Consider the following 26654-nt stretch of genomic DNA (forward strand, 5'->3'; position numbering starts at 1 on the left):
GATTACCACAAAATTTATTTCAAAAACTTGCAGATTTCATGACTGATATCAGGTGAGTATAAATGACATTTTATGTTTCTATGAAAAATGTTGTTTACATCAAAATTGAAGTAATATTTATGTTAATGTTGCAGATTTAGGTAATGTCAAAGTCTGATTTTTTTCAACACCTTGAACAATTGTCAAGGTACTGATAAAAATTGATAAATTAAGAAATATAATTATCTCAAAATCATTCACTCTTTGATAAACAAAAATGTACAATTGAAAAAAAGAAAGAAAACGATGGTGTTGGTTTCATCCAGGTCGAAAAATTACCATGAGGGCTTTTAATAGCTTTTGGGACATAAGGAAACACATTTTCTGGACAGACGATAAACAGCAAAGGGGAAGAAGGAAATAGCATCAATCATACACCTGATACACCATCTTAATGTCGCACAAAGGAAGTGCCCAACAAAAATTAACCATACATCATGGGAGATAACTGATAAGACAATTCAAAGGTCCCTAGGTTTCTTAACATATATCCTATTATCTATCAGGTGTTATCTGAGCCATAACCACCAGCTCAAGAATCCCACAACAACAACTTGATGCATCTTTTCTGTCAGTCTGGCCTTGCTCAGCTGATAGGGCACAGCTGGAGTTGCCTACCTTGTCTTCAGATAACTCATTTGTTATCTCCCTTAGAGCCAATTCAGCCATTGGTGTTATCTCCCTTAGAGCCAGTTCAGCCATTAACACAACAGGGTGGACTCTGCAAGAGGGCCCACAAATTCTTGGTTTTGATTCATGTTTACAATTACTGCACTGCAGCAAGGTTATTTTTCAATTCCAGGAATATAAAAAAAAGAAATATTCTTTTCCAACAAACACACAGGTCTATATCAAATTCTCTTAAAATGAAGCATAAATATCTGCAAACAGCGCAAATAAACACATCATGCTCATTTCTGGTCATCATAAAACAAAATGTTGCTATGTTTTTTGACTAAACATGACTGCTAAGTAAAATACAGAAGGGTTTGAAGGTTGATTGAAAGTCAACATAAAAACAACCCAACATTGCTTTTAAATGCAAAACTGACTGAAATAGGCAGCATAATAACATAGATGTATAAAGTTTACACCTACATAGCATACTTTTGACAAAATACTGTCTAAACACACTTCTATATATATTTTTGTTTAATATGCTGCAGAGGTTATTGTTGAAATAGAATTCGTTCGAAAAATCTTAAAATTGTGGTATTTTATGGTCACATGATTTTTAACCTATGTTTAGTAACAAAACATGGGCTGATAGATGCATTTTTTATATTTTAACTGCATTTGACTATTCTTGAATGCAAAACATGCCCCATGTTAGGAAAATATATAGACCTACCTATATTTAAATTGATTTCCTTCATAAAATTAAAAATTATTTATATCATGAAATAAATATGTCAGGACTCTGGTAGACTTTCAATACTGAATTAGCTTAATTCACGTGTACTTAACAGGTTATGTTTCCTTTTTGTCAATACCTGTTCAGGAACATAACTGAATCGATGAATTTTGATTTAACTTGCCCAAATAATTCATTTGAAAGTTTTCAATAATAAAATTGGTTTGACCCAGATGATGTTATGTAACGTAGACCTTAATAAAACATATTTATAATTTACCATTTATTGATTTTAATAAATGCACTTCCAACTAGCGAAATAAAACTTTTTCAAAACAAACTACATTTTGAAAAAAAACTCACCCCAAAACTTTAAAATTTTCCTTACTGAACTATAAATCCTTGATGCAACTTATCCAATTCACAGTAATTATGAGCAAACATAAAATACTTTCTGAGACGTTTAGCACAGCATATAGTGTTAATGACCTTTGATTATCACATCAATTATTTTCTTTGTGTACAGAGAAACAAGAGAAAAACTGTTACATTATCACCAGGGCTTTATCAGATATATGAAACCCACTCACTATCTGCAGATGGTTCCCAGCCCGATATCTTTCCAGAATCTTCTGCATTTATCAACCCATTCAGGAAATCATGAGCATATATTGTAGACAGGATAGAAATTATTTTAACCCATTTATGCCTAGTGGACTCTCCCATCCTTCTAAATTGGATCAATTTATTTCTAAAATTAGGGATGCTTAGTATATTTATTTCTATATTTAGAATATTTCTTACAGAAATTCCTTTAAGCAAGCAGCGCAGACCCTGATGAGAAGCAGCGTCTCATCTGGGTCTACGCTGTTTGCCAAGGCCTTTTTTCTAGACGCTAGGCATAAATGCGTTAATTCATGGCCTTTCATAGGCCTGCCAGTCACCCATTCATAAAATTTTTATATAAAAATGTCCTAAGCATTTTCTTTTTTAATTGCATATTCACATAAAAAGATTGCAATAGAGTAACATAATTTCAACTACTCAACAATTTATTGTACTCACCATTGATGGTGTCAATATCAAGAATGTTCAATCAAATCTTCAATACTCAATTTTTCATGTTTGAGTATGACAGTCAACAATGCACATTTGCAAACAATAACCGACAGTGGCAATAAAAAATGCACAGTCACAAACTACAATGCACAGTCGCAAACATTACCACTCAATAAATAATCTGCAGGTTGTGAGAAAGTCCTAAAAAAAAATAATGTAAAAAAATATTCCCTCTTTTATCAACGTCCCTTATCTGTTCCCTGTTAAAAGTTTTATTTCATATTTGTTCAGTTATTCTCGGGTTGCCTATTGCCAGCCTTATCAGCAAGCGTTTATACCCCATCCCACCGGGATCTTCAGTCAATTAAGCATTGTGATTCCCAGCTGATAAGCCGTGACAGGCTTTCCTGCCAATCACATTAAGAGTTACTGGCTTAATTAGTATCAAAATCAGAGGACTAGGGCCAGGCCGCCTCCTCCTCATTTAATAGTGATTATATGTGATAAGTGCAATAAAGCTCTATTGAATGCCTTGAATAAGTTGAAGATAAACTGGTATACATCCTAGAGGTCAGAGATAGATAAGTGCAATACACCTGTATAAAACTCCTTAAATTACTTGCAGATAAACTGTTATGCATCCTAGTAATATAAGTGAGTTTTTTCCTACCAAGAGTGCAATACTGCAGTACAAAAGGCCACAATTATTGCAGATCAACAATTATACATCTAGGGTTGAAAATAATTATGTCTGTACCAGAAATGAAAAATTGTTGTACATTATACTTTAAATTACTACATGTATATAATAAGTGCAATCAAGCTGTCAAAAAGGCTCTTTTTTTGCAGATGCACTGCTTTGCTTCTCAGCAACAAAATAAGTTTTGGGGTTTTTACAACACCTGTTTCCCTATCATTTTATTTTGATAGTAAAACTGAAGTGGGAAATATACCATTTGCCATGAAAATAGCTGTGGTAAGGTTTAATAAATGACATTTCTAAGTATGATGTGTGTTTAAAAACAATGGCAACACCTGTGGCATAAAATTGAAGCTATATTATTTACATTCTGATTTTTTCTGTACCAAGTTTCAAGAATAAACTTTACTAAGGCAAGTAAAGAAAGATCACTTAATACATTTGAATTTGCAATTTCTTTGGATCATATAGCGGACACCCAAAATAAATGAAATGCAGACCGCCTGCCTTCGTGACATCTCAAATAAAACGGCCATCATTATAGACACCCAACATACCAAAACCCTGACAGGTCATTCACTCCACCATGTAAATCATTTATAACATTCAAAACAAGCTAAGACCCAAATCACAATAAGATAAAAGAATAATTTGCCAGAGATAAAACCATCAGGATCAACATTTGATATGGGTTATAAACCACAAAGGATGTATTTCTTTCATCACCACAATAATTAATTTCTGGGGATATTAAATTTTGCTCTTTTTGTTCCCAGACACAAAAGAGTGCTTCCGATGATACAAACAAGTTGAATAGTAATTCCTGGAACAAAACATGGTGAATGGCCAAATCATTGATTACCTATATTCCCCCTGACACATAGCATGTTCAAATATCCTGAATCCCTCCCTTCATAGTTTTGTCCATAGTTCTAATTGATTAATAATTGGATACTTCATTAATTCACTCACAAGGCCCCTTTGGGGGGAAATGGGTTAAGTACTGGCAGTGCAAGGGTCAACAGACGTTTCCCCCTCAGGTACCAGCTATTAGTCCAAGCATAATAATTATATGGCAGCTCAGACAATGGATACAGATAAAATGCAGATAATTGGGCCCATCAAGAGTCCATAAATAAATTACCTGATAATTAAATAAACACTTGATGCATCACTCTCAAAATGCCATGGACATAAACTGAACAAACAGTTAAATGATAAACTTCCATTGTTATTTTGTGATAAATTCCAAAACAAAAGAAAATAGTTTATCTTTATGACAGGGCTGGAGAAAAGAAAATAAGTTTGAGACATTATTTATTATTCATCTTTTATCTGTTGGTGGAATGTATTTTTTGATAAAAGCCTATGGAAGCAATACACCTTTACACCTAAAATTTGATAATGCAACAAAACCGGAGGCAGCAAAGGTTATAAGTTTCCATCCCAATGCACACAAAACATATGAGTGTGGAAACTATTGTATTTGAGACAGAAATGTTTGGCAGTTTCACACTTTACCCAAAAGTTATACAATAATTTAAATTATGCTTGGTTACATCAAATTCTTTACTACATATCAATACATAACTCAAATTTTTAGCAAAAGCCTGTTCTTTTAAGAGTTTACATTTGCTATTCCTACATACACTAAATAATGTCCTATTTTAACCACTGCTGTCATGTGCTATGTTGTATAATCATTATTTTAAAAGGATAAAAAAAATCTTTCAGTAAAACAACAAAATATTTCTGACAGGAGGCACATGGGAGGTAACTGTGTTTTAATCAGAGATCATTAAAGCTGTTGACACAGAAGGAGAGGGACACTGCAGCTGTCCAATATTAGTGCATTGCATTCTGAGTATAAGCCTTGCTTTGGAAAAATGGGGCTTAATGCATTTGTGTAAAGTGTTGTCTCAGATTAGCCTTTGAAGTCTACACAGGCTAGTCAGGGACAACACTTTCCGCATATATAGTATTTATCGTTTTATGGAAGCCTCTTTTTAGCGTTAATACAGTCTAGGCTTAGTGTTCACCCTGATTAGCCTGTGCAGACTACACAGGCTAATCTGGGATTACACTTGATGCATTTGCATTTAAACCCGTTTTCGCAGAGCAAAGCTCATACAATTATATAGGAATGTCTAGACACTTGTCCCAAGTGGATTCACACTTCCTTAACTGCCTATCTTATCGTCAATGTTGAAAAGACAGAGCTGTTGTTTTTTCTCCAAGCAAATGATAGAAATGTTAACTTATTACATGTATAAGCACCATATTAATAATTTGCATGTTAGGTCAATAAGAGTCCTGTCTGTGTTTACACTTTCTGGTAACTCCATTTTTTTCTAATTGATAATGAAAGAATGTATGTATGAGAACATGCAAATTGTTTTTCCAGGTGTCAGATTTTAAAATAGTGTTCATAATTCCCAAAAATGTCTACCAAAAATGAAGAACATAGTTTTTTTTCTCTAACATCACTCTGTCATTGTTTAAACAAGTAGAACAAAACCAAATCAATGCTTCAAACGTAATACACACACGTTTTGTTTGTTCTTTGATACCGTATGCACCATAATTTACACTAAATGAAGATAGATGATAATAATTTGCATAAATTTTCAACAACATGCTCTTATCTATATCTAGCAAAATACTTCCCAAATCAAAGGTACACCAACAGAAATAGCTGTCAGATGATCATAATTTACCTAATCAGCAACATTAACTACTTTTCTCTCAGATCTATCTTGAATCCAAATGATTCATAAACACCATAAACCCTCAGTGATTTATTCCTATTAATAGAAAACAGACTGTACTGTAACAAAAATAGGGAAATAATTTATTGATAACCAGTAACTGTTGTTGTGAGAACATTTTGATGCACTTTAATTCAGAGAAATTTGTGCTGTCACATTTACATTTTAACAAAACTGAAGCTGTGATTTAACTTTCAATATCTGGCTTTTTTGTAAGAAAAAATTGAAAGACATGAACAGAATCGCAAAGAAAGTTGGGGTGTGCTTTATTGCTATTCAAAGTTCTTTTTTCAAATTTATTAAAATAATCACGTGGATCTTTTAAAACACTAAGTTTTGTGAAATATTTGTCATTTTTAATGACTGTCTTTTTTATGAAAATGATTAAATTCACCAAACGTGTTGAAAACAACTAATTTAAGCAAACCGTCTTGAATGTATTCGTGCTAAGGTGACTTGAAAATAAGGGGCCTGCTGTTTTACCAGTAAACGATGGATACAAAATAAAAGTTGATCTTGATGTAAAAACATGCAAACACGCAGTCTGAAAACAAGAATCATCATAACCTTAGTTTTATCTCATGACTTTTTGAACAGCCCTTAAATGAAAATGACAGCCAAGTCATTACAATAATAGCCCAGTCAAAGACCAGTATCAAATTGACCTCTATTTAAATGTTAACCTTTCATAGTAAAATCACAAACCTATCATGTTTCCTTAATTTCAATTGAATAGGCAAAGTTTATAGATTTTTATCATGCTATTTTGCCAATATCTATGTCATTTGAACTCGATCATTATGAATGAGAACAGTTTCTGACAGGAATACTATGCAATAATTAAATAATCATAAACTGTAAGTTTCTAACAATGTTTCGCAAAAAAGTCCTTATGCTTGGGTGAAAAAAGGCAAAAGAAAGTGAATTGTAGCCACATTAACTTTGTTGACATTTCAATGACTCAGAATATAAAAAGCTCTAAGTACTTCATTTTTATTTTCTAGATACAGCTCTTTTGATTGAAGCAGTGGTAATGCAAATAACAAGGCAGGTATGTGTCACAACAAATTGGAAATGGAATTTATAGGATTGAAGTTTCATATGACAAATAGTGAAAACATTAGCCAGACCAAAAGGTGCAGTGATTATCATTGTGTTATATCACCTATCTAGAGTTGTAATGGTTTTGTTAAATAAATTAAAAACATTTTTTTCATACATCCATCATAGTCTCCATCCAGGATTTTTCAGTTATTGGGATTGCACTCTTTGAACATTTAAAATCACAGTCTGAAGTTTCTTATCAAGTTGTTCTAAAAAAAATTGCTGTAGTATATATTTTATACTGCATACCGGTATTTATATACAATGGATGCAAGAAGTCATATACATCCATAAGTTACAGCTGGTGATGAGCTCCTGTTTTATTTTCTATAGATAGAATAACCCTTTGCATGCTGGGAAATTTGTCGTCTGCTAAAATGTCGTCTGCTGAGTTTCTAAAATTAGCATTTTGTTCGATTTTTTTTCTAAGAATACTATCAAAATAGCAAACAGTTTGGATGCTGATGAGACGCCACGTTCTGTGGCATCTCATCTGGATCCAAACTGTTTGCAAAATTCGGTTCCAGCAATGAAAGAGTTAAAATCATTGTTTGTAGTTGCTTATCCAGTTGTTCTTAAAAAAATTGCTGTAGTATATATTTATATACAATGGATGCAAGAAGTTATATACATCCATAGTTACAGCTGGTGATGTTCTCCTGTTTTATTTGCTATAGATGGAATAACATTGCCTATACCACGTGACTTTTTAAGATCTTGTTTAGAAAATAAAGCGCGTCCCAGTTAACATTTTTAATGATGGCTTTTTAAATATTTCACCATTTTTAATGGGATAAAGTGGAGAGCACGCTCATTCGTGCGAGTTTTCTATAATAGGTATCATGATCTTTTTAAACAAATAAGTATTTTTTCAGCAAAGTACAACCGCACGTTTGTAATATGAAGTCCCCAAACTGATCCGACATTTTTCTAACCGTTCAAACCTGCGGTAGCACTTTACTGAAAAAATACTTATTTGTTTAAAAAGATCATAATACCTATAGAAAACTCTTACGAATGAGCGGGCTCTCCACTTTATCCAATTAAAAATGGTTAAATATTTAAAAAGAGATCCTTAAAAATGTTAACTGGGTCGCGCGTTATTCCCCCAATACAGATCTTAAAAATATCACGTGGTATAGGCACCGTGGGACTATAAGCACGTGGTATAGGCACCGTGGGACTATAAGCACCAGGAAAAGTTATATGATTGTATGTATACTTTTCTGCGCAAATGTTACGAGCGAAGCCTGCCCAACAATCAGCAGCATTATGAGACCTTCCAAATTGTCAATGTTGAACAAATGATGTACAAAGTATCCTTACCAGTATTTGATATATTGTCTTCCAAAGGAAAGTGTGAAAATGATGGAAATCAAGTTTATTTTTTTAAGATTCTTTAAATGTTGAAGATCATTTTGGTGTTTCAGTTATTTGTAGTTATTATTATATCAAATATTATAGCCCAGCCATGAAAATATGCCACTGTTTCTTAATGCCCTTACAAGTCCATTTTGCAGTTGACCAAACCAAGATTGTACGGAAATCAAAAGCCGTATCAACAATGCAGGACTGAAAAGTCTATTACAGAACAGTCTCGTGGACATGATTTAAGACTAATAACACAACAAAAGATCCCACTTCATTAAAAGTCCCAATGCAAACAAATTACAGATTACAAGCCAAGCTAATGTTGAAAATTATGCAGATGGAAAACTGGGGGAAAACTTGCCCTGGAGCTTTCAACCATTGTATTGATTTTGGCATTAATCACCTTGAACAATTTGTCAAGATCAGGTGTTTTGGCCCTATGTTTCACTTGTTCAATACAAATATATGTATGGGGTGAGGTTATGTATGCTTATATGGAAGTTAATTATTGTTTAAAAATTGTTTAAAATTGTTACAAATAAGTTTCAGAGGCCAATTTTCAATGCAAGCCTCAAACTAATACTAGTACATCCCTTGTCCCCTTTTTGACCTTCCGCAAACCCCCTACACCAACCGAAACATAACAGACTAAAAATGCAAATAATTATGAAGACACTTGTAATATACACATGTACTTGTCTTTTGCGTAGGCAGAGACATGAGCTAGTCGTGAAATTATTATGATGGATAAATCATGAGACATCATTAATTATCTGATCAATTAAGTTCATTCATTACCATCAGACTCTCATGCACAATCACTTTCACAACAATTTGTTTTACAAGAATTGCATACAATTGCTTTAATTGGATTTAAACGTATCGAGTTAACTGAACAAGTCAGTGTGTTAATCCCTTTCAGACAGCATTGATTGTCTGGGCAATTGATACGCGTGGCAATTGATATCTCCGGAACACTTGATGCATGTATAAATATCATGATACAAAAACATCGTATGCATCATGTAACATTCTGTACCTGCATAACAGAACAAAATCAATTGCCATGACCAGTTTTGCAAAGGAAAGTTTGTTGTAAGGAACAATTTATATTTGTAAGCAAAAATTGTCTTATTTGCGAGACTTGAGTGACACTGTATTTAGCCATTTAGAAAGCTGGCAGGGGCTTTATTGTAAATTTGGCATGCATGTATTTCTGAATATTCGGATCTTGTAAACTGGGGTATGAAAAGTTTGGAAATCTTCCTGGGGTTTTGATGCTTTGCTTTTTTTCATCAACATCATTACCAAAGTGCACTAAGAATACATTTACATGTTTATGTTATTGTTTAGCAAATTCCTAAATGATATTCCATTTCTGCGTTAGCCCCTATATATAACTTTTAGTGGGCATGGTTTCTTTAAAGTGATATTATGCACATTTTTCACTGTTGAATTGAGCTGAAAAGAAATAACAGGTCAAAAGAGTTAGTTAAAATGTGGTAACTCACCAATTATCTGCAACTCATCTTGCTTCCAGTTGTTTATAAAAAAATATATATTATATTCAATATTTTACATGACTGAACAGTCTTCTAAGCCGAGCGGAACTGTCTTTTTATTAGGATCAGAGTTAGTGTTTGGGTTTCGTATGAAGGAATCTGCACTAAAACTATATTTAGATTCACATCGTACATGCATGATCAGTTGTCAAATGAAAGTACGGTTGATATTCAAATGCATTATTTTTCTCTTTCCGGGATATTGTTTTAGTATGTTGATGCTGCGTTAACAAATATAAGTATATAATTATAAAGTAAAAACACCAAAAATAAATAACGATTGCGATAGAAACCTATAAACCTAGCATATACTGTTAGATGCACATAATATCACTTTAAGCACAACAGAATTGGCTCTTGAGAAATGGTGCGCCTCAGTGTGTCAGTTCAGGAAGGATCGCCCATCAATTAAATGGACAATCAACCTCCCTAATTCCACAATACTGATCTCATGTTCATAGTTTTATGAATGTTCAGCATAGGAACTCAGAAATTATTAAGGCAACACATTATGAAACATCCCAGACAGAGATGATATATGGAGGTTGTGAACCCTTTGCATGCTGGGAAATTTGTCTTCTGCTAAAATGTCTTCTGCTGAAATTCTAAAATTAGCATTTTCTTCAATTTTTTTCAAAGAATACTATCAGAATAGCAAACAGTTTGGATCCTGATGAGACGCCATGTTCTGTGGCGTCTCATTTGGATCCAAACTGTTTGCAAAGGCCTTCAAAATTCGGTTCCCGCACTGAAAGGGTTAACATGTGGTTCCTCATTATGTAGCTGTAGGGAAATTTCTTTCAGATGAAGAGCAGTTATTTGTTGTTTACCTCTGGCAAGAGCTTTTGACATTATGTAAGCATTTTTTTCTTGGAGAACTCAGTTTCAATATTTTTGGTATATAGCCTTGGCTTTTACATAATTAATGATATTGACTAGTGTATTAAGTCAGAGACATCATACATCTCCATTATAGGCGTTAAGACACTAAATTCTGTATGATCAGCACTTTGCATTAAAATAAATTGTCCATTATAAGTCTGAAAAAGAATAATTTAAAAATAATATACAATTGTAAAAAACAAACTCCCACCAATGTCCTTAATGAGAAAGTAAGCACATCACCGCTTTCCAATCTGCAGTGAAAATTACCACAAATATTCCCATTAGAAAATTTATTTAAATTGTTCATTTTGACACAAAACAGCCATTCACCGAAATAGAGATCGCCACTGCGTGACTTAATCGCTTTTCGAGCCCATTTTGAATAAATTATTCTCATTTTTCACAGCATCCTAACTACATGAATGGCATTTGATATTTTCGTATATGAAAATCAAGACAAATTTTGACAGTAATTTGTTTCCTCGGTTGACTCCATAAATATTTTAGCCTATGTGAGACTTTCTATGGCTATGCCCTGATTAGCTTCTAAAATTGCCAACAAGTATGCTCAAAAACTGTAAATAAAATGTAACCCAAAGCAACCTAAAATGTAACCCAAAGCAGCCTCAACTGCCAAAAAGAAAAGTGAAATCAACAACATGGTGACAGATGTCACCTTAGTGTAATTTATTTTTGAGGCCTAAAATTCCTAATTAAATTCAATCCCTGTAGGTAAGTTAATATTTCAAGTATGTGTGAACTCATTTTCTGTACAGGGCAGGGGAAAAAAGCTGAATTGTGATGGGGTGAGGGGTGGGGGGTTAATGTGGGTGAAAATATACATTGAAACCAGAATAGTTCAAGTTATCATGCTGCATTAATATCAGATATTTGATCAGTAAGTATCAGTGGAGTTTAACCACATTCCCTCTAGGCAAGCATGTTGACACAGTAATGAAACAAAAACATTCAGGCTTTCAGTGAAAACAAGAGGACCCTTTCACCAGCTACCTTGATTGCCCTGTGACATTGACAGTGGCACTTTTGTGACCGAAAATTCTGAATTCACTTCACCTCAAGCATGTTGAGATGTTATTTTAGCATTATATAACAGAACTCTATGGAACAAAAGAAAGAATAATATGTCAGTGATCTCATATTTAGATTGTATAATGTGTTCATTGCAGCGTACTTTAAAATAACAATATCTGCGGATAGTTCTTTTATAATTTAATAACTTGAGGTGTATTCCCAAGTGTCAGGTGTGTCGTAAGATTGAACAACAAAAGCTGTTTATCTAAAACCTGTTCGTACCTTGTTAATTATTAATAGATTATATCAATTACAATGGCTTGAGGCTTGTACAAAATGTACTAATGCTTTTACTTGTGAAGTTTGTGACACTGTTATCCGATATAACAATATTATAAAATAAAAAAGGTATTGAATAATAATATACCCAAACTATAATACAATTATGTAATCTTTGAAAAGCAAAATTCTTGAGTTGATTTATTTTTAATTTACATTCATATGAATTCAAGGGTAGACAATTCAAATTTGAAACCTGACTTAATGGTAATACATACAAATAGTTCATCAATGTCAGTAAATAATGGATTCATGAAAGTTTGTTTCGATATTTGAAATTGAAACAAAATTAAATCATATGTAACAAATATAACCACACACATTGTTGACTGTTCATTTAATCAATGACCATAGAGCTTAATTTCTATGGAAAACTGACAAACAAGATTGCTTTCTCTTCCAGTCAATCAATTGTAAATCTTTTTATTGTGTCAGTGTGTGATATCTTTAAAAACAGCATATTTTAAGCAGAACAATGCACTTTTGATATGCCCACCAATATCTGATCAACTATGATATCATGCTATTATTATCTTAATTAAATAAATAATACTATCGACAGATATGGTTATTATATTTAAAATGCTGACAGTGCATTGGCAATCCTTCCGTTCCTGGAAAAAAACTATTTTACATGTCACATGATATGTAATATATGTATATGCATGTGACCGTATAACAACCCCATGTTGTTTAGTACATCATATGACATTATTTTCCATTTTGATGGGCATTTCAGTAAATACTAAGTCTAAAATTGTTTTAAATTGTTTTACTTTGGTTCCTTTGAAGATATTTACAGAAGATATCTAATTTATTAATCTGCCGTGCAAATGACATGTAATCAAATGCTTTTAAGAATTAGACCCCAAAAGGGCTGCACAATAACACCACAAACCCAACACAACATTTCTGTTTTCAATTCACACCAAAGGCTAGTATCACTTTCAAAGAAGCTGGATCCTATGCATCCATGTTGAAATATACCCAAGTCGCAGCTGCAGGATAGTTTACTTGATATTGCTCTTCTGAAATATCCATGTCAAAAACCCTGTCCTTGCTGAAAGATTATATTACTGGGTATGCAGATTGAAATACCTCCAGGGGATATTGTGGGTATCTCTGCTGACTGTCTGTCTGTCCGTCCTGGCCACTATCTCCTCCTACACTATAAGCACTAGAACCTTGAAACTTACACACATGGTAGCTATGAGCATATGTGCGACCCTGCACTGTTTGGAATTTTGATCTGACACCTGGGTCAAAAGTAATTGGGATTGGGCCAGGTCAGAGATTTTCACTATTTTTTTAAATGTTATTTTACATTAACTTCTTCATTTCTACACCGATTTACTTCAAATTGATACTGAACATCTCTTATGACAAAACAGTCAATCTCAACTATGCATGGCCCAATTACCAACCCTGGGGCACCCCGCCCACATAGGCCACACCCACCCAAAATTGCCTTTTACTATAACTTCTTCATTATTACACCGATTTACTTCAAATTGATACTGAACATCTCTTATGACAATACGGTCAATCTCAACTATGCATGGCCCCATTACCAACCCTGGTGCACCCCGCCCACATAGGCCACACCCACCAAAAATTGCCTTTTACTATAACTTCTTCATTTCTACACTGATTCACTTCTAATTGATACTGAACTTCTCTTATGACAATACGGTCAATCTCAACTATGCATGGCCCCATTACCAACACTGGGGCGCCCCTGGGTCAAACATGCGGCGTGGGGATACGCATTGGCCTCTGCCGCGCCATTTCTATATTTTTTTTCATATTTTTTTTTTTTTAGGGGGGGGGGGGAGGCAATATGAAGCTCGCTCTGGGAAAACGAGGCTTGATGCAAAAGCTTTAAGTGTCATCCAAGATTGGCCTGTGCATTTTGCACATGATAAGCAGGGGCAACACTTTCTGCCTTAAAACAGGGTATGATTTAAGAAGATACTTACTTCAAACGAAAAAAAAATCCATGAAAGCGGAAAGTGTTGTCCCTGATAAGCCTGTGCAAACTGCACAAGCCGATCTGGGCCAACACTTTACTCACATGCATTACTTCAAGAGCAAGCACACATAAAGCTATAAGCCTATAACAATGAAAAGATGTAAAGCAACCAGAACGGAATCCCAGTCATCCAAGTGTTTGTTGTAAGATCCACTGCAATGTTTAGTAAAATGCTCACAAACACAAAAAATCATGAGTTGTCATCCTCATTTTAACATATTTTTTTCGGCGTTAGCTGAATAAGCCAGCTTTTCACCCTGACTTGACCTTTGTAAGTGTCCAATAATACTCAAATAAAATTTCCCGCGGCTAGGTACGAATGAATACACTTCATTTATTCCATTGGCTGATTTGAGTATAACACCATAACATTGGAAACATATCCGCGTCTTTGTAACACTGTTTTACTGCATGAAACAATTTTATCTCTAATGAAAAGGCTCAATAGATAGAACAGTTTTACAATCAATTTTCGACATAAATACAGTTTGTGCGTTCACCTTTTATTTTCAGAGAATTACCAGCGCAAAAGCGTTTATACTAGTAGTTATGTTGTCATATTTAGTACTTACTTGCATTGCATTTCAACCCGCGAGGTTTCGGGTCAACTCCCGGCCATTTGTGAAAGTCAGAGTTTATATACAGTTCATCACCGGAGTTCGCAGAAGGGGTTGCGATCATTGTGTTACACCGGTCTTACTGACAATAACGTACTGACTGTAATGCATTGCATTCCAATCCGCAAGGTATCAAGGTCAGTTTGCGGTCAGTTGCAGAAATCTTTATATAAACGCCGTCTCGTAAACTTTGTGCACTTGAAGTCTGTTTTGATCAGAAAGATACTAAATAAAGATATTCGGCGATATTATTGTGGTATGTCAATCATCGATTTTTAATATGGTTTTAACATTTGCATGATAAGGACCAATTTTGATAAAAATAATTAGAAATATTTATCCATTTAGACCAGTTTATTAAGCATGAGCACAATAATTCACTATACTATAATTATGCAATTAAATAAGATTCGAGTATTGCCGGCTGACCTATATGCAATCGTTTATTTTCATGTTTCTTGTGTTTTTCTATTTTTTAAATATAGATATCTGAGTAATAATATCACATAAAGCAAAATAAGCCACGAAATCTGGCGCAACACCCCGTAATTGATTTGCTTATGATGTAGCTAAGAACTGCGCAGAAAAAAGGCATCCGCTACTTTTTATCTCATAGAGATAACTTTTGATCGTTCATAAACATCGACCACAATCAACGCCGTATATCTTTTTAAAAGATATTTCTTGTTATATAATATGCCATGTGTCAATGATGGCAACAGGCTCAAACAGAAACATGTATAAAAGGCGCAGGAAAAAAATGCAGTATCAGTTCAATAAATGTTAAGCTTACACTATTACAAGGTAATTTCATGTTATGCACCATGATTATTGAGTTATTTTTATTCATACTGAACACTCAAGAAAACATTATTAATTTTAACATTTTTTATTGTAATTTAAAAACAATAGCTGTCTTCATAGAATGACATTATGCCCTCGAAAAACGCTTTGATAGAAATTATGAGCATTTTTCGAAACCTTAATGCATTTTTCAAAACCAAAACGCAGACCCTTAGTTCAAGGTCAAGGTCAAAGGGGTCAAAATGTGTGTGCCTATGGAAAGGCCTTGTCCATATACACATGCATACCAAATATGAATGTTACATCTGAAGGGTTATAGAAGTTGCAGGCATGTTTCGAAACCTAAATGCAAAGTGTGACGGACAGACGGACTGACATTGCCATCACTATATGCCCTCCTGCAACCTCAAAAGCTACCAACTGATAATCAATTATGTACCCTCAAATTTCAACTGTGCAGCTTATTATTGACACTCAAACTAGCAACACCTTTTGCTTATACTACATTTTGCTGAAGTGATTTGAAAACCATTTGTTAACCATTCGGTTAAGCGTTCATAAAAAAAGCAAAGAACGTTGTTTGAGATATAGAAAAATAGCTGGGAATCCTGTTTTACTCATTTTCCCTATTTATATCGTACAGAACAAATCAGTTGAAAGAATGAAGAATGGTCTTTTCTCAAATCAAGCCATGTTTGTTTAAATTTCTGGTGGTGTTTGGAGATTAACAGTAAAATGAAAAGAAAATAGACCATTATTGTCTGTAGGTATAGTCAATATTTTACAATGATCTTGGCAAACACTGAACTCCTGATGCATTTAGTGCGTCAACATTCAATACAAACTTTGCAGATATCTCACTGATCCGTTATCTTACAATCACAGATAACTTTCCACTGGATAACTTCTCTGATAAAAATCATATGCAGATAGGTATTATCATTCAATTGTTGTATTAGGGTTTATCAGCTGATTTATTAATATTTGCCTATCGGCTGACTTTGATGTATTTCACATGTATGAGTGTTGATTTAACTCGTACAATGCAGAGAGTGTACAAGATTGAAGACAAAGTCTCATGTTAGCAGTTTGTTTGAATGTGATCCATCATGATAATATTATTATGATCATTCTAAAACATACATACAACTGTTTTATTATATGTATACATGGGTATATTTCAAAGTTTATGAGGTCCTTTCCCAGCCAGAGGCTACATTATCCCTTTCAGTGCGGGAACCGAATTTTAAAGGCCTTTGCAAACAATTTGGATCCAGATGAGACGCCACAGAACGTGGCGTCTCATCAGGATCCAAACAGTTTGCTATTCTGATAGTATTCTTTGAAAAAAAATCGAAGAAATTGCTAATTTTAGAACTTCAGCAGACGACAATTTAGCAGACGATAAATTTCCCAGCATGCAAAGGGTTATGTGCAGACCCTGAGTGTGCCCCAGCACATCTACCTATTAAATTTACTACTCACAGAAATTGGGATGTTGAATTATAGCTGCAATTACCAGCTATTTTGTTGTTACTGAAATTTTTTTCAATTTTAGATGTGTTGTTAGGGGAAGCCGTAATACCGGAAGAAACCCCACCTGTTTGGTATGGTGACCACCAACCAAAATCACATGCTGCCAGAAATGGGAATTGAACCCGGTTGCCAAGGTGTCTCAGAAGTGAGTGTACCAACCACTTGCCAGACAGCCTATTACATGTATAAAGTAAAAATAGCTTTTTATAATAACAATTCACCATCTAGGTGCGTCAGTAGCTAACACAGTTCAAAGTGTCAAAATTTTAATCATGCTTTTCTTGAAAGAAACACCATATTCGTAAAACTACATAATATGTACTACCTATTCCCTGATGTATGTTGTTCTTTTATTTCTGAATCTTTGACAAAAGATTGGACAATTATATTTCACCTTTAGAGAACCTCTATGACATGATAAAGGATTTAAAAATCAACATTTCTATAACAAAGATATTATGCACAAAAGGAGTTAAAAACACAACAAATGCTAAGTAACATATAATTCACAACAACTTACTGCTTCAAGAAACTGTCGGGCACGGGTGATGCTCCCCAAAGTTTTTTTTTGTCACAATATTGCACTACATATTCAGATAAAAGGAAACCTCTTGAGGGGCATAACTTTGGACAAAATAATACGATGGATGGTTTAGCAACTTAAAAATTTCAAAGGGCCATAACTCTCTAAATAAATCATCTAACCAGAACCCACAAATAACATGCGAATCTCCTTAAGATAGTTTAAAGCTTCCCATAAAGCTTCATTGTATTCCAGTCAGTAGTTGGGGAGAACTAGCCCGGACAAGAATTGCACTATATATACAGTTAATGGAAAATTTCAAAGGGCCGTAACTCTGTGAAAAATCATCCGACCAGAACCCTCTGATAATATGCACATCTCCTCTTGGCAGTGAAGCTTCCCATAAAGTTTCATTGAATTCCGGTCATTAGTTGCTGAGGAATAGCCTGGACAAGAATTGCACTATATGTACAGTTAATGGAAAATTTCAAAGGGCAATAACTCTGTGAAAAATCATTGACCAGAACCCGCTGATAATATGCACATCTCCTCTTGGTAGTGAAGCTTCCCATAAAGTTTCATTGAATTCCGGTCATTAGTTGCTGAGAAATGGCCTGGACAAGAATTGCACTATATGTACAGTTAATGGAAAATTTCAAAGGGCCATAACTCTGTGAAAAATCATTGACCAGAACCCGCTGATAATATGCACATCTTCTCTTGGTAGTGAAGCTTCCCATAAAGTTTCATTGAATTCCGGTCATTAGTTGCTGAGAAAAGGCCTGGACAAGAATTGCACTATATGTACAGTTAATGGAAAATTTCAAAGGGCCATAACTCTGTGAAAAATCATCCAACCAGGACCCGCTGATAATATGCACATCTCCTCTTGGTAGTGAAGCTTCCCATAAAGTTTCATTGAATTCCGGTCATTAGTTGCTGAGAAATAGCCCAGACAAAAATTGTGCACGGACGGACACACGGACAAACAGACGAAGCGGCGACTATATGCTCCCCCCCAAAAATTTTTTGGGGGAGCATAATAAATGACATCATTAAAAAAAAGCATGGGAGACAACTGTGATTTGAAGCATAGGGGAGAAAAAGACTTCAGAAAACCGTTTTCAAACGCTTGCATTTTGACATCACCATGGGCGTAAAAAACAGCCAAATTGTGTTATACATTCCATTATTCATTATTTGAGAAGAAAGCACATAACTCAAAATGCCCTAGGGGTAATGAATTACTCCTATTCAAATGATGGGAAATGTTTAATGGACCTAAGCGTATTTTGTTACATCCGCCAGCGTAAGGTTTCAGTATTGTTCGTTAAATGTTGATCAAGATAAACCCTTTTCATTGTAAGAGTGAAGATATTGTAGTCAAATACATTACAGTATCCAAATACTGAACACTAATTTTTAACATCAATCTCCCATGTACAGTGCCCTAAATTGTGGAATTAACCCTTAAAGCGCTGGAGCTGAATTTTAAAGGCCTTTGCAAACAGTTTGGATCCAGATGAGATGCCACAAAACGTGGCGTCTCATCTGGATCCAAACTGTTTGCTATTCTGATAGTATTCTTTGAAAAAAATTCGAAGAAAATGCTAATTTTAGAAATTCAACAGACGACATTTTAGCAGACGACAAATTTCCCAGCATGCAAAGGGTTAATGTATATTCATGGGAATACTTATATAAGTAAGACAGGGGGATGTTAAAACGATCATACATTTTCTTTGAAAGGCCAACTGCACATCCCAAGCCATTTAAAATGTGTGGGGAAGGATTCAGATATATTACTGTTTGTGACACACCCTATTTATCCTAAAAGGGCGGAGGGCTTAACAGGGCTTGACCTTTGACATGCCATAGATAGCGACTAATGACCTAGCAACATAATGGCCCTTGTGTGTCAACAGTTGACTGCCATCCATTCATTAACATTTTCGTGGGGTCACATTTAACATTCTTCAAAATATAGATATCATGTTGCTATGATGGCCTTTTCCCCCACTTTTGTTCATTACCCACAACAACAACCAACATCAATGAGCGCAACACACACAACAATGTGTTAATTAAATTGTTTTAGTTACAAGGTTATATTGGAAGACTGTTTAACTGGAATGACAAGAAGCAATGATACATTGTGTTACTTCATCCAAGATTGCAGAAGCATCACCTCACAAACTAACCAATAATTTCATGAGTAGTCATCATAATTAAACATTAATAGTGTGTTTTTTTTCCACAAAATATCTCTTTTTTTTATTCCTTCCCTATATTGCTTGCATTGTTTAATTATGCAGTGATACATCAACAAACACTAGCTGCCTGACACTCAATTTGGCATTACCACTTAACACAACATTTCACGGTAATTAAACCATTAATTTTGGTGATCAATTATTCAACCACAAGTACGAAAAATATAATCAAACAAAAGCCAGACCTTAAGCCAAGAGAATCAAAAATCAGCCGATCAACACACGGTTTGTGCTAAACAAAAATACAACAAGATATGTGCCCCCCCCCCTGAACTACTACTACTACTTTTACACTGCTGCTGCTACTGCTATTGCTACTTCCACTTCTACTACTACTACAACTACTACTTCTACTTTTCTGTCTATTAATTTTGGATTTTTCATAATATTTTACAGTATTTCAATAATGAAAGGGCGGTCAATAAACCTACTCACTTTTCCTGGGTAGGCTGGTTTACCAGTACTCACACTTTTCCTGGGTAGGCTGGTTTACCAGTACTCACACTTTTCCTGGGTAGGCTGGTTTACCAGTACTCACGCTTTTCCTGGGTAGGCTGGTTTACCAGTATTAAGTGCACATACTGAAGCCAGGACATGACAAAAATTTAATCCTCTTCTGGAATCAAAATTGAAATGTAAATTCTCCACTGAAATGTTTTCATTGAGCTACATGTGGTTATAGTGGAGAAATCAAAAAGCCAATATTGGGAATGTCGGTCATTAAAACACCCAAACCCCACCCCCTTGGGTGATTGTCAGACCACCAGGGGCTTTAGGAAATATATAGGGATGCAGCAATTCATTTGTTCAACGGCAAATCAGCAGGAGCAGCAGTAAGAATAATTCAAAAGCATACTTTATGTTGGTTGATTTATGTTGACAGCATTCAGAAATACACATTGAAAATTTCATAGGTTCCACATAATCTGTCTTCTAATTGAATTGTGTTTAACAAACAAGTTTGCCTTGAACGATTTTGCCATTTCTCAGTAAACTGTCCTTCCCTGTATATGCTTGTTCCATTCATACATTTAACAATGGTGCAATAATTTATGCATGAGTTAATGAAAAGCAAGCCAAGTTAAAATTAATCAACTGTCACTGAATCCTATTGTCTTTCCCTGTGTCATTATGGATACATATTTGTCTTGCACAATGTCAGCTACACTTCATACCCAAGACTTATAATTTAGCTAACATGCCCTGGTGTACTTTTCTTATTCATCCGAATATTTGTTCTATCCGAAAATATGTCCTGACATCTTATTCATGCAATATGAAATTGGCCACCAAAATATAGAGCCTACATCTGAATATGCAATTATGACACAAAAATACCTTCTTGAATGCAAAAACATTCAAACTGTCCACATTTTTCCTCCAAAAATACAGTAGATAATGCCAGTTACTACATACATTCACACAATAAATATGTCCAAAATTGTAATGTTTAAAGTTTAAACATTAAAACTCTAAATCTGTTGATAGAAAAACAACAACAGAAAGACAGTCTGCAATCTGACCTCACAAAACCTGATCCATCGCCAATAGATGAAAATAGGTAATTGACAGAAGTTATAAGGGTTCTTGACTTAAGGTATGAGCCCTATGCCAAAAATGCGACATTGTGCAAATGTTTTTCATACCAATCGCATGTTAGACCCTCCAGAAAAACATTGGTGGAAATCATCTTAGAATGATCAAAATGTAGATTTTCAGTAATTGCCAGCAATAAACCAGCAATTTCGTATGAATAACATTTCTCATGCACGATGAAGATGTTTCCACTTAAAACATTGACATTATCAGAAAAAAAATTTATCACATCAATTTTTATATCTTTGTTACAGATGTGAGCTATCAGTGCTCCAGCTAGGATTTGAAAAGGGCAGGGGGGCTTTTTTGTTAAAAGGGCACTTTCGACGCGCAGTATATTGTCAAATGGGCACTTTCGACGCGCAGTATTTTGTGAAAAGGGCACGTTCGAGCGCGCGGGTGTTTCTGGAATGCTTCCTATTGCATGTTAATTTATATGTTATAAATAATTGTATTATTTCCATTATTATTAAACCATTCAAATATAATGTCTACAATGAGGATTAAAATAATTACAATGAAATAAGAGATTTATGAATTATCATATGTAAAAAAAAAAAAAAAAAAAAAAAAATTTTTTTTTTTTAGAGGGGGGGGGGCAGGGCGGAGTTTCGGGAGGGCAGGGCGCGGCGCCCTTCGATTTAGGCCTAGCTGGAGCACTGGCTATCCTACATGTTAAAACTGACAATGGTCGAGTTTTCCCTCGACACTAAATAGACACTTAGTTGCAAAGATCAGAGAAATAGACAAACCAGGCAGGTAGGACAGAAAATACAAGGATTTGACTGTATTGCAACACAGTTCGGTAACTAACCTCAAACTATCTTTGCAAAATTCAATTAAACTGAAACAAGTTTTGTACCATTATTGGGATGATAAAGTAAGAAGATTGGGGACATAGCCTCATTTAATATTACATGTCTCATTTTAACTGCTTCTCAATAGATATTATCTCGCTGAAATTTCAAATTAGCAGTGCTGTTACCTCCTATACATTCTCGCTAGTTTTGTTAATTTACATAGCGACAACTTCTCCATTATAAAATTTCGTATTTCAAACCGATAGCGATAACTTCTCCATTATAAAATTTCGTATTTCAAACCGATAGAGACAACTTCTCCAGTATAAATTCGTTTTTTAAACTGTTGAAAACAAAATTTGCTAAGATTGTTGATTACAATGTACTCTGTTTCATATTACATCACCCCATTGGTGCAAAAAAGGTACCATGTGACATTAACATTAAATGTCACAGGGTACCTTTTTGCAGCAACCTCAGCCAATAAAATCATAAACAGGGGAAACAACTCAGATATTGCTATGTTCACAGTTTTGAACCTGTTGTGGCTTTTTATATTGTCGATAAAACAGTTAAACATGTAGTGTGTTTTTAAATATTATTTTATAGACATATAATTATTATGCTGTTGTTGTCACTATTATTCTTCCCAAATTATGGAGTGTACAGTCTTTAATACTTTAAAAACTTGATTGATGGTACAGTGTAAAATGTTTTGAAACTTTTTTGAGGATAGAATTTTAATGCTATAAAGTCGACTTCATAAAGGGTACTGGTTTACATGCTTGAAAACTTCATAGTACATTAATAATTGCTTCCAAACCTCATTTAAGGTACATTGTTAAATGCTTTCAAATTTAATCAGGGTACAGTCTAAAATGCTCTAAAAATGTCATAGAGGTTGCAGTGTTTATAGTGCTTTAAACATTTCATTTTGGATACAGTTTGAATGCTTGCAAACTTCATTGTTGGTACTGTATTTGATTTATGGTACAGTGCTGAATGCTTTAAAACTAGTGTAGGATACAGTGTTAAATTCTTTAAAACTTCATGAAGGGTAGTGTCAAATGCTTCCGAATTTCATGGGGATAAGTGTTAAATATTTTTGTTTAAACTTCATGGAGGTAACAGTTAATTAAATGCTTTAAAACTTTACAAAGGGGGTTTGAATCTAGCTTTAATACCTAAGATATAAACACTTTACATTCTGGTTTTCAAGCAGTATCAAGATAACAGCAGCAGTTTTATTTCCGTTATAAATCAGATGATATGATGTGGTTCAGGATTTATCACATCTTTCAAAACTATGTGGGTGGGGTAATACTGAACGTAAGGCAGTTTATTGTTACATATGCACATTATTTCCTGATGGATGAAGTCAGGAGTATTATATCAATTTATTCATTGGCTTCCTTCATGTAAAGAAAAAGAGCTATTTGATTACCTGTAACCGGAACTCTAAATACCATAAAGAATTGACATGCTTTATGGTTTGAAAACTTTTAACACTTTACCCTTTATGAAGTTTGCATGCATTTAAAACTATTTTTTTAATTTTAAATCCTAATAATACAACATTTTAAGTTAAACAGTCACTAGAAATATTCCGTTATATTGAATGATACCGGTACATGTATGCCTATAGCTCACTATAGCATCACTATCTGTTTTTATGACGTTTATACAAAACATGTTGTGCACAAACAAATTCAAGGCCATTTCACCTCATAAATAAAGCAAAATATATTTCACCTACTCGACACCTACTTAAAATTCATTGAAACACTGATAAATTGCAAGGAACAAGAGTTCCGCGGTCGGAGATGACCGCATTGAAGCCGGATTTTTGATTTAAATGACAGGAAAGTACCTTTCGTGTTTTTGTCAATGCAATACTTAAATTACTGAAATATTGTTCAAAGGTCAAAATGAAATGTAAGTACTTTTCAAGGCATGAGCAAACCTTGTGTTATGTTTTGAATGCATGCATATACATGAACAACAATAACATTTAAGGTCACAAATATGAACTTGAATTGACAATTAGGAAAGTTTGATCTCAATTTTTTTTCAAGTTTGAGATTCTAGGTCCAAGCATACCAAAGTTATAACAATTTTAACATTTTAACATTGAAGGTCACAGTGACCTTGACCTTCAAATGAATGACATTGAAATGAGCAGTGGTGATCTTCTAGTACTGGCCAACCTTTATGTCAAGTTTGAAGACTCTAGGTACAAGCATACCAAAGTTATAACATGGAATAAGAACTTTAACATTTTTACCTACCAAAGTTATAAGAACTTTAACATTTTTACATTCAAGGTCACAGTGACCTTGACCTTAGAATGAATGACCTTGAAATGACCAGTGGTCATCTAAGTGTGCTTGCAAACCTTCATGTCAAGTTTGAAGACTCTATGTCCAAGCATACCAAAGTTATAACAATTTTAACATTTTAACATTTAAGGTCACAGTGACCTTGACCTTCAAATGAATGACATTGAAATGACCAGTGGTCATCTTCTAGTACTGGCCAATCTTTATTTCAAGTTTGAAGACTCTAGGTACAAGCATACCAAAGTTATAACATGAAATAAGAACTTTAACATTTTTACATTCAAGGTCACAGTGACCTTGACCTTCAAATGAATGACCTTGAAATGTCCAGTGGTTACTTACTAGTTCTGGCCAACCTTCATGTCAAGTTTCAAGACTCTAGGTCCAAGCATACCAAAGTTATAACAACTTTAACATTTTTACATTCAAGGTCACAGTGACCTTGACCTTCAAATGAATGACCTTGAAATGTCCAGTGGTTACTTACTAGTTCTGGCCAACCTTCATGTCAAGTTTCAAGACTCTAGGTCCAAGCATACCAAAGTTATAACAACTTTAACATTTTTATATTGAAGGTCACAGTGACCTTCACCTTCAAATGAATGACCTTGAAATGACCAGTGGTCATCTGTTAATCCTGGCCAACCTTCATGTCAAGTTTGAAGACTCTAGGTCCAAGCATACCAAAGTTATACCATGAAATAAGAACTTTAACATTTTTACATTCAAGGTCACAGTGACCTTGACCTTCAAATGAATGACCTTGAAATGACCAGTGGTTACTAACTAGTTATGGCCAACCTTCATGTCAAGTTTCAAGACTCTAGGTCCAAGCATACCAAAGTTATAACAACTTTAACATTTTTTATATTGAAGGTCACAGTGACCTTGACCTTCAAATGAATGACCTTGAAATGACCAGTGGTCATCTGTTAATCCTGGCCAACCTTCATGTCAAGTTTGAAGACTCTAGGTCCAAGCATACCAAAGTTATACCATGAAATAAGAACTTTAACATTTTCGAGCACGCCGCCACCCCGCCCGCCCCCCCGCCCGCCCGACAACATCAATCTATAAGCCGAGATTTTTTTGAAAAAAATCCGGCTAAAAATTCAACAAAAGCTTCTCACAAACAAACGCGCAATACCAAGAGCAAATTCAAAGGTAGGTGTGGTCGCTGAAAAAACCCTCACATTTAAACATAAAAATCAAACAAGAACTGTTCACTTACCATCAAATAAGGGTGATATTGTATGCCAGACTTAGCCTGTTTAATCATCGCTTCATGAGCACCAACGTTTAAATGTGTGTACACTCCCAACCTCCTTGGATTGAATCAAATACCTACTAAATTACACCCCTCATAAATGTTTACAACTTAAGAGTACCTTATAAACTTAATATAAAACCAGCCTGTTTTCCCTGTAACAATCAGTATATCACATTTATGTCCAAAAATGTAGGTACCTGTACTTTCAACGTTAAGACGGTAAAAGATTATTTCAATTTGGTAGTTTCAAGCAGGTATTTTATTTATGCGAATTCTTCCTTCACTGAATAAATTTAACCCACCATCCACTTGCTAACAGTTTATGGTCCTAGGCATATAGGACATACCATAGTTTTATTGGTGTCAGTTTACGAAGTGGAGATAGTATTATCAAAAATTTATCTTCTATACAAGCCTAGTAACTGGCAGGCAAAAGTTGGTGAACCCCAAATCATAACGGTTGGTAGGGGGGGGGGGGGGGGGGAATGTGTTTGTGTGATGCGTTGTGGTAGTTTCAGAAATGGAATGCTGAATGGGGCTTAAACTTAACAGTAAATCTACCTGTTTCAATATTTAAAATTTCCACAGATTCAATTGTGATTGTATACCTTTTTAGATTTAAGCAATCCTAGTTAAGATAACTGCTTTTTC

The 26654-nt window shown here is 34.5% G+C and overlaps 1 protein-coding gene across 21 annotated transcripts in view; it reads right to left on the minus strand.

Moving 5' to 3' along the window:
* Window positions 1-26654, minus strand: part of LOC127855678 (RNA-binding motif, single-stranded-interacting protein 2-like) — a 202759-nt gene that overhangs the window by 72350 nt on the left and 103755 nt on the right. The window contains exon 1 of one of the 21 annotated variants that reach the window (XM_052391445.1): window positions 25965-26281. The exons of 17 other annotated variants lie outside the window; for them this stretch is intronic. In XM_052391445.1, coding sequence (XP_052247405.1) covers window positions 25965-26012 — 48 coding nt within the window. In that variant the 5' untranslated portion in view covers window positions 26013-26281. Of the gene's footprint in view, window positions 1-657; window positions 757-1756; window positions 1919-2458; window positions 2616-25964; window positions 26282-26654 lie in introns of those variants that run through there. 3 more of the 21 variants (XM_052391449.1, XM_052391456.1, XM_052391436.1) reach the window with 3 other exon arrangements.

This window comes from Dreissena polymorpha, chromosome 13, assembly GCF_020536995.1.
Source record: "Dreissena polymorpha isolate Duluth1 chromosome 13, UMN_Dpol_1.0, whole genome shotgun sequence".
NCBI lineage: Eukaryota > Metazoa > Mollusca > Bivalvia > Myida > Dreissenidae > Dreissena > Dreissena polymorpha.